This window comes from Alligator sinensis, unplaced genomic scaffold (genome assembly GCF_000455745.1).
Source record: "Alligator sinensis unplaced genomic scaffold, ASM45574v1 scaffold173_5, whole genome shotgun sequence".
In the NCBI taxonomy this organism is placed as follows: Eukaryota; Metazoa; Chordata; order Crocodylia; family Alligatoridae; genus Alligator; species Alligator sinensis.
Window position 1 is genome coordinate 264785 of NW_005842198.1, and position 15526 is coordinate 280310.

General features: G+C 39.2%; 1 protein-coding gene across 13 annotated transcripts in view; it reads left to right on the plus strand.

The window, feature by feature from the left end:
* Window positions 1-15526, plus strand: part of CHD9 (chromodomain helicase DNA binding protein 9) — a 205391-nt gene that overhangs the window by 3609 nt on the left and 186256 nt on the right. For 10 of the 13 annotated variants that reach the window (XM_025207519.1, XM_025207521.1, XM_025207511.1 and 7 more), the window contains exon 3: window positions 9072-10674. In XM_025207519.1, the coding sequence (XP_025063304.1) occupies window positions 9238-10674 (1437 nt within the window). In that variant the 5' untranslated portion in view covers window positions 9072-9237. Of the gene's footprint in view, window positions 1-9071; window positions 10675-15526 lie in introns of those variants that run through there. The other 3 variants (XM_025207509.1, XM_025207510.1, XM_025207513.1) reach the window with 1 other exon arrangement.

A 15526-nucleotide genomic window follows, 5' to 3' on the forward strand; every position in this document is an offset into this window, starting at 1 on the left:
ATCTTTGAGACGCACCTTTTTGGGAAAGATTGTGAATACTATGAGCTTGTTTTTAATTTTTCTTTTACAATTATGAGAGATCTGGCATTGAATACATCAGCATCTGAAACATACTACATACACTTTTATTAGCTGTTTAAGCAATACATGCCAACTGCCATTTAAAAAAAAACAAACAAAACTGTTTTGAGAGAGAGACTTTTCCACGAGGTTGGCAGCACTACTTGAATGTTGTATTTATCTAAATAAGTATTCAAGTTCTATTTATCCTCTGTTTTCATGCATAAGGAAATGATTGTGCTACTGTGAATTAAAATCTAAAATAATTTTGGTATAATATAAAGACATTATTGGCAACTTCATAAAGTTGAATGGAGCTTTGCACTTAATTAGCAGTTGACTCTTTTTATATTGATGTATGAAATGTAGTGCATCCTCCCCAAAATTTCTGCGCTTTGTAAATAGATGTAATTTTCTGAGACTTTACCAGGTCATAGCTTGAGTTGAAATTCATTTTTAAATGGGTGTTTTAAGAAATATAGCAAATGGTCATAAAGCTCTGATTGTACATGCTAGTATCTTCCCATGAGGAAATGTCCTCTTAAAATAATTTCTTGTTTTTCTCAGTGGAACGAAGAAGCCACAATGTTCTTAATAGAAAAGATAATGGATAATGCCTTTTTGGAAGCTATCATCTTTGCTGCTTAGCTGTCATTTGCTACAGATGACAATTATAGAAAATAGACTTTTCCCCCAGGTGTCCGTTTTTGTGTGTATATCTGCCCAATGAGAACTAGAAGAAACAAAACTTATGTTGTATGGCAGGTCTTAAGCCTAAGGTAATACAATTACCTATTTCCCCGCCCCCCCCCGCCCAAAACACACCCCTCTGAAAATCTCAAAGTTCTCTTCTTGACTATTGATAGCAATCCTTTAAATCTGGTACTGCCACTGTTACGCTAGCTTTCATTGCTGTCATCTTAGCTCATTGTGATAGAATTATTTTTTCTCAATTTAAATATTTCATAACACTTTTCAAGAACTGAATGAGTTGAAGATTATTTTGCTCATCATAATATATTGGGAATTCCCTGCTAGAATGCTAATGGTGTACGAGTTCAAATCAAAGACAATGTTTCAATAGTAACTTGCCCAGTGCATAGTCTAACTCTTATTTATGTTTTGAATTTTGTTGTTTTGTGACTGTCTTTCTGTCTACATACCTGCTTTGTTGCTTTCTGAATAATTTTAATTTTCTTTGCTCTGGTTATCTAGTTTTTTTTTTTTTTCTTATAACATGGATATTATCATCTCAAATTTTGTTGTAAAAGTGATCATTGAGATCAGGAAGGAACTCTAATACCTTTTTTTAATCTGCCTCTTCTGACATGGAGCTGTTGTTCATATACAGTATCTGAAAGTGATGTCATTATATCAGAATATTGGGTTGAATGTTTAATCTCAGCTTGCTCAAATAATAAGCCACCTTGTTAAGATGGAAAAAAAAAATCTATTGTCTCTCCAGAACTTACCTCAGCAGTCAAAGACATAACACTTATTCCTTGTTATAATTTGTATTTGTGTGCTATTGTCAATTAACTTTCTATTTCACTTTCAAAACCAGAAATTGGCATGTTTTTTATTGTTATATATAAAATCAGATTTTTTTTTTCCTTTTCAGTGTCTGCTTTCTCTTTTCTATCTGTGTCTTTTATAGGTATCTGTGTTTTCTTGTATTGTATTCTACCTTATTTTCTCTCAGCCTTTTTTTTTTTGTGGGGGTGGGGGCTTAATTTTGATATTTACTGCCTTTTGGTCACAACGGTCATAAGCAGAGGGAAATTGACCTGATTTATAACCAGTTCTATTGCTAGCCAGGCAATTCTGTTTTATTGTATGTAGTAATGCTAGTAACTAGGGGTTTTAAATATATTTTGTTATGCTTTACAGTAGTGGTCATCAACCAGTGGATCTCGATCCACTGGCAGATCTTGGAGCCTCTTAGAGTCGATCCAAGGCTGGGGTGGGTGGGCTGAGTGCCTGCGTGCATGCATGCGCACACCCCAGCCCAGCAGGTCAGTTCATGGGGGAGGAAGGGAGTGGGGGTTAGATCAAGGCCCCCGCAGTGAGGGACAGTGCTACAGAAGCAGGAGCAGGGGTAAATTGAGTGGGGTCCCGGCCAGGTGAGACTTGCCTGCTGGCAAGGCACGCCTCCAAATAATTTTTCTCCCTTTGCCTTGATCTGCCCCCCACTTCCCTCCCCACAGACTTACCTGCTGGGTGGGGAGGGAAGAGGGGGGTGGCAGCAGTATATAGTAGATCTTGGGTTGCTTTTAAATGCCAAAGGCAATCTTCTTAAAAAGGTTGGAGATCACTGCTTTACAGGGACTTGACCTGATTAAAATTTAGGTACTTTGTTGAATGACCAGTGATTGAAACGTGAAGGAGTTGTCCCTATTTCTGATTCAGTCATGACTACAGAATTATTTTTTCCTCCTGCAAATTATTCAGGATGCTTCACAGGACAGAAGTCCTTGACTGACTAAGTCCTTGATAACTAAGTCCTTGTCCCAGAAAATGTACATATTACATTTTAGCTGCAACAGCATGACTGAAGATCACAGATGGCATGGTGCCTTTTAGTTAAGGAAAGACAAAGTTAACTGCAAATAGTCTTATTTTTAGGAAAAAGGCAATAATTATTCTGTAGATGTTCATATTGATATACTCAAATAGCTTACCAGTTATCTGTTGGTGTCTACCCAACTCAAGGAGGCAGCTGACCAATTTGGCAGGCAGATCAAAGGGCTGGCCGCCATTTTTGCTAGCATATCGCAGCATGCCTGTGGCTGAGGGGCCCCTGTGGGCCCTGCCCCATTTTTGTGAGCTTGTGAAAGATGTCTGCCACCCCCATCCTTGTCTACTAATTGGCTGAGCGCTATCTGTCATGTGGCCCCTTCCCTTGCTACTGATTGGAGGGGTGGGGCCATGTGATGGACAGCCCTCTCATCCAGTCAGCAGTGAGGGGCAGGGACAGCAGCCATCTTGGACTCCCCTTCGTGCTGGCAGCCCCCCTTTTCCTGCCTCCCTCCTGTGAGCCAGCATTTTATTTTTGGTAAGATTTTTTTCTTTCGTGGATTTTGCCAGCCTTGCCCAATTTCATGGGCAGTGCCTGATTTTTTTTTTTATTTTTTTTTTTAATTTTGTTTTTTACGATTTTTTTCACTAAATAGCAATTGCAGTAGTTCCATAGTTATACAAAATAGCAATGCTGGTCAGTTTTGCTATGGAGGTAAACTTGGAGATGCTGAATTTGAGATTACAAGTGAGAGAAACCAAATAAAAGCAGAAAAAAATTGCTTAATATACTTGTAGTTCATTGTCCAACTTTAGCCCAGCCATGCAGTTGGTTAAGAAAAAGGTATTGCCCACAAAAATTCTTGTCTCTAGTGAATTGCTCATAACTAATTGAAAATTTTATGGAGATATTTTAAGATTAATTTGGAATGAATATTAATTTTAATAGAAGAGGTGTATGATTTCTGTTAGAACTATTGAGAAATCACGAATATATCCAGTTAATTGTGTTAAGCAAAATAGATGAGGCATCTTAGATGTGATTTGGTGAGGTTTTAAGAACCTCTTAACAAGAGTTAATTCATATTGAGTAGTCACTGATTTGTACCATGGGTGTGAGGATTTCACTTTTCTGTCTCCATGCAGGCACTGTATTAACATTTTTTTGTCAGAAAATAAACTTGTGGAAGAAACTTGTCATGTGCAATTTCTAATCATGTTGTTACTTAAAATAACCAGCAGATTGTTTTTGCAAATATTTTACACAGACTCTAGATCACTTTGGTTCCAAATTACATTATTGCATATCTGTCATGGGCAGTAACAGGGAGTTGTAAGCAAACTCTGCCTTCAAGGGGGCATATCGTTTAAGCATTCAAGTGGTTAACAATAAGGATAGAGAACTTCAGAACTCTGGGGGAATAATTGTATTTAACATGTTTATGCAAGTCAGTTCTTTGAAATCTGAAGGTATTTATAAGAGCTATATACTAGAGCTGTGCAAAGCTTCAGTCACGGATTCGATTTGGCAGAGATTTGGCCCGATTCAGCGGCTGAATCAAATCAGAAGACCCTTTAATCTCTCTGAATCGAATCGGAACCCTCCGAATCGATTTGGATTGATTGGATGATTTAGACATAGAAAAAGCATTTAAGCTGTCTCTACATCCCTCAAGGTCCTAGGTTGCTCATGAACACTGAGATGGTGGGGCGGATGGAGCGTCCATCCCAGAGGAGCGGAGGGTTCCCAGGGCACTCGGCGGTGGACCTAGAAAGGGACCAGAAGCACTTCCAGTCCACTTCCTGGTCTGCTGCGGAGCGCTCGGGGACTGTCCCCCGGGCTCGGCAACTGGTGCCCCCTGGGTCTGGGGTGGTACCTGAGGTCCCCCTACCACCAATTGCTGATCCAGGGCTCCCATGCGCTCAGAAGTGATCTGCTAAGGACCCTTCCAACCCTACATCTATGAACCTATGGGATAGTGATCTGAATCAACTAATCAAATCGCTGTCCCCCAATTTGGGCTGAATCTGAATTGACTATGGCTCGTTTCGCGCACCCCTACTATGGGTACCACTTATTACACAATTTTATACTTTGTTCTTATCTCTTGTATGCATGATGCTCATCTGTAAGCAGTGGGCTTCACTCCCCCCCCCCCCCTTAATTTTTTCCCTTAATTTTTTCCGATGATAATCAGAAATGTGATGAATATACTGTTGTATAAATCTGTCCCATTTGTAATGAGTTAGCTGCTTAATTAAAGTGCAGCAAAATAAGTCTGTTTCCCTTCCCCTTCAGTATTTATTGTAACTTGACTATATGTTCTGCTGAAATTTCTCCCTTAAGAATATTGCAGACATACTACAATAAATGCATGGTATGGGACATCTGACCCAAATACTCTTAGACTTTTTATCACAAATAAGTTAAGAGAAATGTGACTCTTTATAACAAGTCAGTGTAAAAGAATGCAAGCTGCCTTTCTGTTATAAGCATAATTGATTTTAAAACTTAACATCGAACAAACTTCCCTTTATTTTCTTCAACAGCAAAACTCATTAAAATGGTAAATAAGAGTATACGGCTAAGCAGGTCTTTGGAGGCACAAATATTTCCACTTCTGCTTCCTTTTCCCTTCACATTTAATTGTATTCTGAAGATATGCTAATCTTTGTAAGCTATTTATCTTGTTTAACTTCTGTTTGGGGCCATGGAATTATAGGGTTTATATGTATGGCATAGCCTAAAGAAGGGGTGTCAAAGATATGGCCTGCAAGCCACATCTGACCTGTAGAGCCTTATCTTTGGTCCCATAGTATTGCCCATAGGTCTTGGACTGGACCTGGTATGGTGCATACAGCACATGCCTGGACTGGCCCTATGTGTTGGATTAGGCCAGATCTGGTATGTGTACTGCACACAGTGCAAACAGGACCAGTCTGCCAGTCCAGTTTGGCTTATTGACTGGCCCAATGCTACTCTAGCCCCTGGCCTAAAGTGATGGACCAACTTAAAATAAAGAAATAATTGAGACATAGGAGCTGTGTGGGTTTTTTTAATCATGTTTTAAGTAGCAAAAATGTGGTTCAATCTTAATATTGATTCAATTGGTAGAAAATAGCTATGTATTTGAAAATTTACAAGAAGACCAATACACATCCCAGTAAATTCAAATAGTCTTTCTGGATTAATTCCCATGATGAGAAAATATGTAATGTGTAAAATCATTTAAAAACTAAATTGCAGAATACCTGCTTCTTCTGCATTCTGTTGTTTAGTTTGCTAGCTTTTTATAAGGGGTTTGTACAATAATGATACCTTTCTTACTTTTCATCATAAATTGATGAGTCAAGCCCATTAACTAGCATTAGATTAAGTTAGAGAATAGTTTATATTATTTCTAGTAGTTTAGCACCTTTGAAAAAGTCTAACTTCAATGACAAGCAGCACTTGGACAGTTTGGAATTGTTGGGGGGGAACCTCCTTATTCCTCTCTCTTTTTTTTTTTTTCTATGACTATTTTTAATATACTGCATGTTTGGTACAAATCACTATTCAGACTTCTCTGATACCTAGATAGATAGATCGACTGCTATCCAGGCATACAATGCTATCCAGAATAAAATGTTTTCAGATTTAGAATGTGCGTCTTTAGGATAGAGTTATAATGCATGGTGTCCAGGGGTCGTGTGCAGGGGAATCAACCATCAAAAGAATGCCCTTTGAGGGGGAACATGGCTGACTGTAAGATTTCAGATCATTTAGAGCAAGGCTATACAACTTCTAAGCAGCTGGGAGGCTTATGCTGTGCTGGCCACACAACTTGGACTCCATGCTGTGGGGGCCACATCAGTGGAGGCCAGGAACCACAGGCCTGGGTGTTGTGCCCCACTCCCTGTCTACCACTGCATCATGTGTCTGTGCACATTCCTCCTGACTGATGACCCGCACAGTTCTGGTCTCACTTTTGGCTTCCAGGGCCTGACTCTGCACCACTCTGCCCCCCAAAAACAGAAAGAATGTGAAAGTGGAAGGAGGAACCTGGAGACTCTGGTTGTTGTTGCAGCCTGATCTGGTGGGGGAGTCTAGCAGCTGGACAGGAACCTAGGGACCGCAACTTAAACCTTTGTGGGCCATCAGTTGGACAGCCCTGATTTAGAGCAAGGGTTTCAAACATGGCTTGTAGAAGGAGTGTCATTTTACCTGTGGGCCTCCTAGAGGGGCTAGGAATTTGGGGGCAGAGTGAGCAGTGGCACATCCAAATCCCCAGGTACGGTGCCCCATTGGGGAATGTGTTGGCAGTGGGGGTGAGCAGTAGCTGCATTAACCCCTATGGCACCCTGACCCTGCGTCTGGATCTGACCCCTCTGGTGTGGATCCAAGCCCAAAGGCCAGGTAAATTTGATACTCTTGATCTAAAGTATCACATAGATATCTATATATGCTCTTTTCATTAGCTTTGTGAATATTGTTTTATTTATCAGTGAACACTAGCCAGTTCTATGCACAGGCTTGGTTAGTTTTTTTTTTGCTGTTTTCAATCTCTCTTTCCACATGAACATAAGAATTGCCATTTACTGAGTCAGACCATAGATCCATCTTGCCCAGCATCGTGTGTTGCAGAGGCAGAGAGTGGATGTTGAAAGGCAGAGTGTGCGTATGACCGGGGTGGTTTTCCCACTGTTCCTCACATTTGCAGCCTACAGCATTTAAGGTCTTTAGAAGTTCTGATTCAGAGGCTGTATCCTTAACTCCTTTGCTAACTAACTACTGCTGCCAGTAGAATTTGGCTAATCTCTTATTGAATCTGGCTAAACTGTCCGCTTTCACAGTATCTGGTGGCAGTAACTTCTACACTTTAATTACATGCTGCATGGGGAAAAAAAACCCTTCCTTTTGTTAGTTTTAAAACAAAACCTGCTAGTTTCATTTTGTGACCCCTAGTTCTTGTGTTGAGAGGGTATAAAAAATAAATCTGTGTTTACTTTCTCTTCACCATTTAGTGTTTTGTAAACCCTTATCATGACCTTCCCCAGCATCTCTTTTCTAAACTGAATAGGCCTTGGCTCTTTATCTCTCCTAACACGGAAGCACCTTCATGTTGCTAATCATCCTTGTTCCTTTCTCTGTACCTTCTCTAGTTCTTGTGTATTCCTTCTGAGGTGTGGGGACCAGAACTGGACACAGTGTTCAAGGTGTAGATGCACCATGGATTTATGAAGGGGTATAATGATACTTTCAGTTTTGCTTATAATTCCATTCTTAATCCCTAACACCTTGTTTGCATTTTTGATGGCTACTGAGCTGATGTTTTTAACAGACTGTCCATAATGACTCCCGGATCTTTTCTGTGTGGTAACAGCTAACATAGACCCCTTCATAGTGTAGGAATGACTTTATTTTGAGGTCTGATTCTGCTAGTGATGATTACCCTTGTGTTTAATTGATTTAGATTGGGATTTGATCCCATGAGAAGGAAAAGTTGATCCCCAAAAAAGATAAGAACCTACTTAGTATGAATGCTTTTGTGCATCTTGGTTAAGTGCTATTAAATGAAGTTAAGCTAAATATTTAATGCTATGGCCACACGTTCCTGTAATTTATTCTAGACAGTTGAAAGGTAAATGGTAATTACATTTATCTTTGTATATAATGCAACAGTTTAAATCTGGCTTGCAGTTTTTCACATAATTAAAATATAGTGGCATTACAGTAATATATTAACTACATATTTCCTAGTTGCTAGTGCATGAGAAACAACGTGAATGGTCTGACTTTTATCCATTTTATTAATGTCCAATTGTAATTGACAGGACAGTTAGGCTAAAAATTACAACAAGAAATTCTGAATTAAGATTTTCATTAAAATGACATAACACTCATTCAGTTTAATTGAAAGAAATAAGTTATCCAGGCTTTGCCACATCAGTTGTTTTCTGGTTATCTATATCTCAGGTGCCTTGAGCTGTATTTCGTATATTGTCTCAGAATTTGCTTGTGTGTTTTACATGTACAGGAATTGTTACAAGTAAACTACCTATACTGTTTGTAGCTGTTGAAGAATATTTTTTGCAAGGGAATTGATTAATTTCATATTCATTATGGGACTCTAAATATACAAAAAAGCAGTCATTCTATTATTAGAATTTGGTCGTTTTTTGCTTAAACGCTGTAAATGTAATTTTTCAATGCATTCATTAATATAGAACAAAAAGTATTAAATTGTTGCATTCAAAACATCAAATGTTGTTTTAATTAGATATTTTTAAAGTGCCATTCAGCGAATTGCATTTGATACTTTTCATAAAGATAAATAACAAGTCCTAGTCCTAAAGAGCTTTGCAGTCTAAATGCTGCATTTGTGAGTGTGACAAATCAAAAGTTCACAAATATTAGGGAGGGCGGAGGGAGGGTTATACAAAGTTTAAAAATAAGCTCTGGTAATTTTGGTTTAAAGTCATTGCCCTTATTTTTATCCTTTTTCTCTTTTTAGGATATTTTAACAGACTTAAGACTTGCATTTCATCAGAAGCGCTAATGGATATTGACATGCCTTGGATAAAGTGGTGACCACAGGACACAATATTTGCTGTTTGCTGCAGGGGGGCTAAATTAACTCCACTTGGAGTTAAAAGCTAAAGCAGTGCAGGTATATCAAGATGACTGATCCTATGATGGATTTTTTTGATGATGCCAACCTTTTTAGTGAGACCTTAGAAGGTTTGTCAGATGATGCCTTTGTACAACCTGGGCCTGTTTCACTGGTTGATGAACTGAATTTGGGTGCAGAATTTGAGCCTTTGCACATAGACACATTGAATCATGTGCAAGATACCCAAGCTCAACAGAAGATGAGTGAATTTGAGCAGCTAAATCAGTATGATTCATTGAAACTTCACCAAGTAAATCAGTCATTCAACAGCCCAGCTGACAGTGTCTTATCACCTCACTCTCAATTCAGTTGCTCACCAATCCATCCACCAAACCAATCCAATGGGATGTTTCCTGATGTTGCAGATGGTAGTCCTATGTGGGGTCATCAAACTGCTACAGCTATTCCAAATCAAAATGGGTCCCCTTTTCACCCAGGACATTCTCAGACTATGCAGCAAAATAAAAGCTTTGTAGCACACCATGATTTTGCCTTATTTCAGGCCAATGAACAGCAACATCAGTGTGCCTCACTACGTTCGCAACAAAGCAGAAACAATGCTAACTCAGGGCAAGACACTCTGAGTCAGCCAAAAAACTTCATGGAGGTTAATGTGTCTGCTTCACACAGAGTCAATGTTACCCACCCACCTCCAGTTGCTAATCCATCAGCTTCACAACAGCCTCTTCCTGTTAAACCATTTTCTCAAACTGCAACTGCTTCGATACATTTCTGTGGAAATCAAGAGGGAAATTTTGATGGACAGTCCCCAACCATGACTTCTTGTCCAGTCAATAATACCCAGCAGTTTTCTTATTCCTACTCTAACAACCACATTTCTTCTACCAGCCTTCTGCAGTCTTCTACAACTCTTTCTAGTAGCCAACAAACGCATCCTTTATCTGATTTTACTGGAAGTGATGCCTTTACATCTCGAGCAGGGACCAAACAAGAAACCACCGAGCACTTGTTGAATCCTAACACACCCTTAAATTCAAATAGTTTCCAAATGTTGCATTCAGCGCATCCTCAGGGCAACTTCAGTAGTTCAAAACTCTCTCCTGTGAACATTAGTTTTCCAGCTTCTGCTGGTTCTTCTCAAATAAGCCATTTCAGTGATCCTATAGAAAGCAATGGTTTTTCATCTTTGGATGAGAATTTACTTCATCAAGTTGAATCTCAAGGTGAACCATTTACAGGGCTTGATCCAGAGGACCTCCTCCAGGAAGATCTCCTTCCCCAGTTTGATGATTCAGCCTTTGTTCAGGACAGTGCAAGCCACGTATTAGAACATGACCTAGAACACCACATTACTCCACAGCAAGTAACACAGTCATCTGATATTGTTCGGACGCAGTCACAACAAAGTCAGATGCATCCTTGGCATTCTTCAGTTTCTAATCGGCATGTTCAAGGCAGAAATCGTGTAACCTTGCAAGGACAGGTATGTAGTACTTTTTGAGAGGTTTTAGTTTAATTGTTCCAGTGACTTTAATCATACTGGTAGGTATGTATGCCAACCCATAGGTAACTCAATGTTTCTGAGCCATTTCTGGTCCTGGGGTATGAAAGAATAAATAATTCTTCTAGCTTTGAAAAGAGACTTAAGTACCACAAGTTCCACCCTCCCCCAGTAAAACTCAATGCTAAATATAAATATTGGTTCTTAACACTGAATGTTTACAGTTCCTACCCCTCTCTAAATTGGTACTGTAAAACCGAGATACTTCATAGGATTATGTTCCTTATCCCACCATGAAGATAAATTGTGCAGGAGTGCTGATGAAATGCACCTGATCAAAGCAGTGTCCTTTGAAGTAAAAGCTGCAGCAGTCAGCCAAACAGCTTGTCTTAATTTGTTAGTAGGCTGCGGAACCGCCCATTTATGGGTGATGTGAACTCTACTGTATCAAATAGCTATATTTGGCTTTTATTGGCTATTTAAACTTTTACATACTAATTTTAAATACCAGAGATAATTCATTTTATTGGCTACAGTTTTCATCTGGAGCAGACCACATCTAAATGCTGGTATCTTTTGCTTCAGTGAGAAGTCATTATGTATAATCTGTGAAAAAAATAATGTGTAACTAATGACATTAAGGAAAGTCTTTAAAATAAGCACAACTTTGACTTCTTTAATGTGTTGTTTTTCATTTAGCATAGCATAAGCTAATACTTATTTTGATGCATCTTGTGTGGTCAGTGAGACAAATGTCACGCTGGGTAATTCTGTGATGTATTTATTTATTTTTTTTATTGACTAGAAAGACCAGAATCTGCCTTGCATTATAGCTTATCCAATGACCTTATCTTCACCTTCTTATATGATCAAGCTTGTATCATATCTTCCTCTCTTCAAATACTTGTAACCTTAAGTTATTTTTACTTATAAAATAGGTCCACTTTAAAATGTTCTCAGTTTTATCTTGAGCAAAATTCCTGGTGCAACTATCCGGGGGGGTGGGATGGTGATTTCTTAGAGGTCTTTAGCATTGAAGAAGGGGGGAAAACAAACCTTGACTTGGTTACCTTTCATTATCAGAAACACTAAATTCACTTATTTTGGTGCTTTCTACTGATGGTCTCCAGTGGATCCAGAGAGGTACATGAGGTTTCTTAGTTACTGATTGAATGGGTATGTTGAGTCTACATGGAAGCGCTTTTTATACCCAACTGTTTGTCAAATGTATATTTATCTTAAAGCAATTAAATCAACTGGGTAAAATATTATTTCCTGTCTGATTTTTAATTGGTTTCCTTGTACTTTTGATATCAGGCTCTGAACAGTGTTCTTACTGGTTCTTTAGTTCTTTTTTCTGGCAGAAACAGGATAAACAAGACTTGAATGTATGTAAACCAGCATAGTTGTGTTTGGTAACCCAATTTACCAGAAACCTGTCTCAGTTGTTGTGTACCAGCAGATGTGTACACTCACTTCTATTCACTCTAGAGCATCATATGGGTGCTCTCTGCCTTAAAATGTACTAATTTAAATAGTTCACACTGAGGTCAGTTGGTAGAAGTGAGTATACACCTTTGCAGCTATAGATCTTGATATGGGCTAGTAGTAGTAGGCATCTGTTTGTCTCATGAGACAATAAATTTATGCTGAGTCAAACATAAGTTTGCTGAAAATAATCCCTGCTTGAAAGATGAAACAAAGCTGGAGTGATCCCTCCAGAGTGCAAAAACCTGAGCATTGTATATGGAGACACTGAACTGCCTACACACCTGTATCGCCCTCAGCATTGCTGGTTTAATCCACAGGAAAGGCAGGTGCCAGTACATTTGGAACCAACTTGGTCATGCTCGTGATAGTATCCGATATCTTCCAAAACGCAGATTTATATCACATCCAGTAATTACTTCATCAGGCTTACTGCTTTTGTTTGAATTAATAGCATGTCTTCTGGAGAGGTATCTGATCATTGAGAAAAGATGAATAGCTATATTGTTAGGTAAATTGTGCCAGTGTTTTTCCCCCTCCTAATCTGATTTTTATCTGACTTCAGGTTCCAACAATTGAATCTCTTTATGCCTGCCTTTCTACTATCAGAAATATATTTCCTTGATAGGAACTTGTGCCTTTAAACACAGTCTTTCCTTTCTTAAATATTTAAAATAGATATGAGATTATGGCTGAATATATGCCGTGTTTCCTGGAGTTAAATTGTGGTTTCTAAACTTCTTCTAATTTTTTCAACACCTTTTTTGAAGTCTAGACATCAGATATGCTCTCAGTAGTCTAGTAATGGTCTCACTGATGTCATATGTAGAGGTAATATAGCTTTCTTGTTCCTACTTGATACTTCCCTGCTTACATTCAAGGATCATGGTTATTCTTCTGGCTTAAAGTTGATGCTTTTCAGGATACAGTCCTTCATCTTTTATGTGTGATGAACATTGTTTTTAGATGTATGATTTCATTTGACACTATAACTACATTTATTTGAATTCAAGACAGCTTTGAATTTAAAATTACCCCCCAATAATTAGATTCTATACACAGATAATTATAACACATTTAGCATTTTCTTTGTATAAAATCTAATTATTGGGGCGTTATCTTAAACTTGTTCCCCACCCCAGCTGCTGCTGCAGGAAAAGTGGAGGCAAGTGGTGGAGGGGACCAAACAGCATTGGGGGCAGGAAGCCTTTCCCCTGCCTGACTATCTGCCCCATCCCCTCAACTGTGCCCCTAGTGCCAGGTGCCATGCTACCATGTGCCTCCACGCTACATGGACTCCTGCCACCTCTTCTGACTGCATTGATATCACTTGATATCCAATTCTAAAATGTGGCTTTGTTTTCCCCATGTTGAATGGGGGGAAAAGACCTTGTCTTGGAATTGAGTAAATATGGTAAAATGCATGTTGTCAAGTGAGCTCACTTTACTAAGTGAGCCAGATCAGTCACTGTAACTGAATTGCCCCTTTATTTAGCACTCAGTTTTATTTTCCTGCATATTTTACCAGTTGTGATTTTATATTTTCTCTAAAATGGCTGAGAAAGATACTGAATAGTATCCAGACAAAAATAAATACCTGTAGATCTCCACTAGAAGAACCCACATAGCTTGTAAAAAGTAATTTTATAAGTGCTGAATTATCAACCTATCTGTTAATCAGTTCTTAATTCTTAAGTTTGTTTTGTGCATATTGCTTATTTTTTTCAGTGTCATGTCTGTACAGCTGCCAGTCATAGACATTTATCACCCAAACTTACAGGACTAGTTTGTAGTTACAGGTTTCCCTCGCTTTATGTGGGTTTTGTATGTGTGAATTTACTCTTATCTGCTCTTACCCTTTTAATACTAAAAATGCATTATATGCAAGATGTATATTCACTCTTATGCGATAGGTGTGGTAAAAGCCTGCAGTCAGCTGCTTTGTGTGGTGCATTGTGGGAGTGACGTGCACCAAAATATAGTCTCCTGTGTGGATCTGTGCTCCTCACTCATTGTCTCCAACACGTGTTTCTGTAGTTGCAGTCCCCATTGTGGTAACATTCACCACCACCCTGTGCTTGTGTGTATTGTCTGCTGTTGGTGGGGACCAAAATTGTCTTGTAAATGTGGTAGAAATGGGTCTGGGGGTCAGTACAGTTGAGGTCTTGGAACATATCCCTATTTCTTACATTGTGAAGTGGGTTCCATTTATGCGAATTCGAGTTATGCACCGGCTTCTAGGAAAGCATGTACAGCATAAAGCGAGGAAAACCGTACAAAGACCTGTCTTTTATGAAAACATGTTTATTGGCATTTTTAAGCCACTGTCATTAATTTTTTTTGGCTTATTACATGTCCATATCAGCCTTGGATGCTGGTGTCTGAAAATCTTTGTCAACATAACTAGCAACATCATCTCTTTTTGGTTTGGTTTGGTTTGGTTTGGTTTTTTAGTAGAGAAAGTTAAACTGGGTCAGGGGTACCTTTTATAGTTTTTGTTTGTTTGTTTTTGTTTTTATATATTTAAACACAAAATGTGTGAAAAGTCATATAATGTACTGTTTAATATCTTCATCAGCAATCTGGATGAAGGTCTTGAAAGCACCTTGTCCAAATTTGCAGATGACACTAAACTATGGGGAATAGTAAACACACTGGAGGGCAGGGAGCGAATTCAGGCAGGTTTGGACAGACTGGGGAAGTGGGCAGATCAGAATAGGATGCAATTCAACAAGGATAAATGCAAGGTGTTGCACCTGGAGAGAGAATCTCCAACACACCTATACACTGAGGGGTACCATTCTGAGTACCACTGGAAAGAGATCTCGGAGTCCTGGTTGACATAAAAATGAACATGAGTCGCCAGTGTGACAAGGTAATAAGGAAGGCTAACCACACACTTGCATCAGCAGGAGTATCATGAGCAGGTCTAAGGAAGTGATAGTTCCCCTCTGTGCAGCATTGGTGAGGCCGCAGATGGAGTACTGCGTCCAGTTTTGGGTGCCGCACTTCAAGAGGGATGTGGATAACCTTGAGAGGGTTCAGCGAAGGGCTACTTGTATGATTGAGGGCCTGCAGGTAAGACCCTATGAAGACAGACTGAGGGATCTGAATCTCTTCAGCCTCCGCAAGAGAAGGCTGAGGCATGATCGTGTAGCTGCCTACAAACTCATCGGGGGGCCAGCAGGGAATAGGGGACACTCTGTTTACCAGGGCACCTCTCAGGGTTACCAGAAATAACAGCCACAAACTGAAGGAGAATAGATTTAAATTGGATATAAGGAAGAAATTATTTACGGTAAGGGTTGCCAAAATATGGAATGGGCTTCCAAGGGAGGTGGTGCTT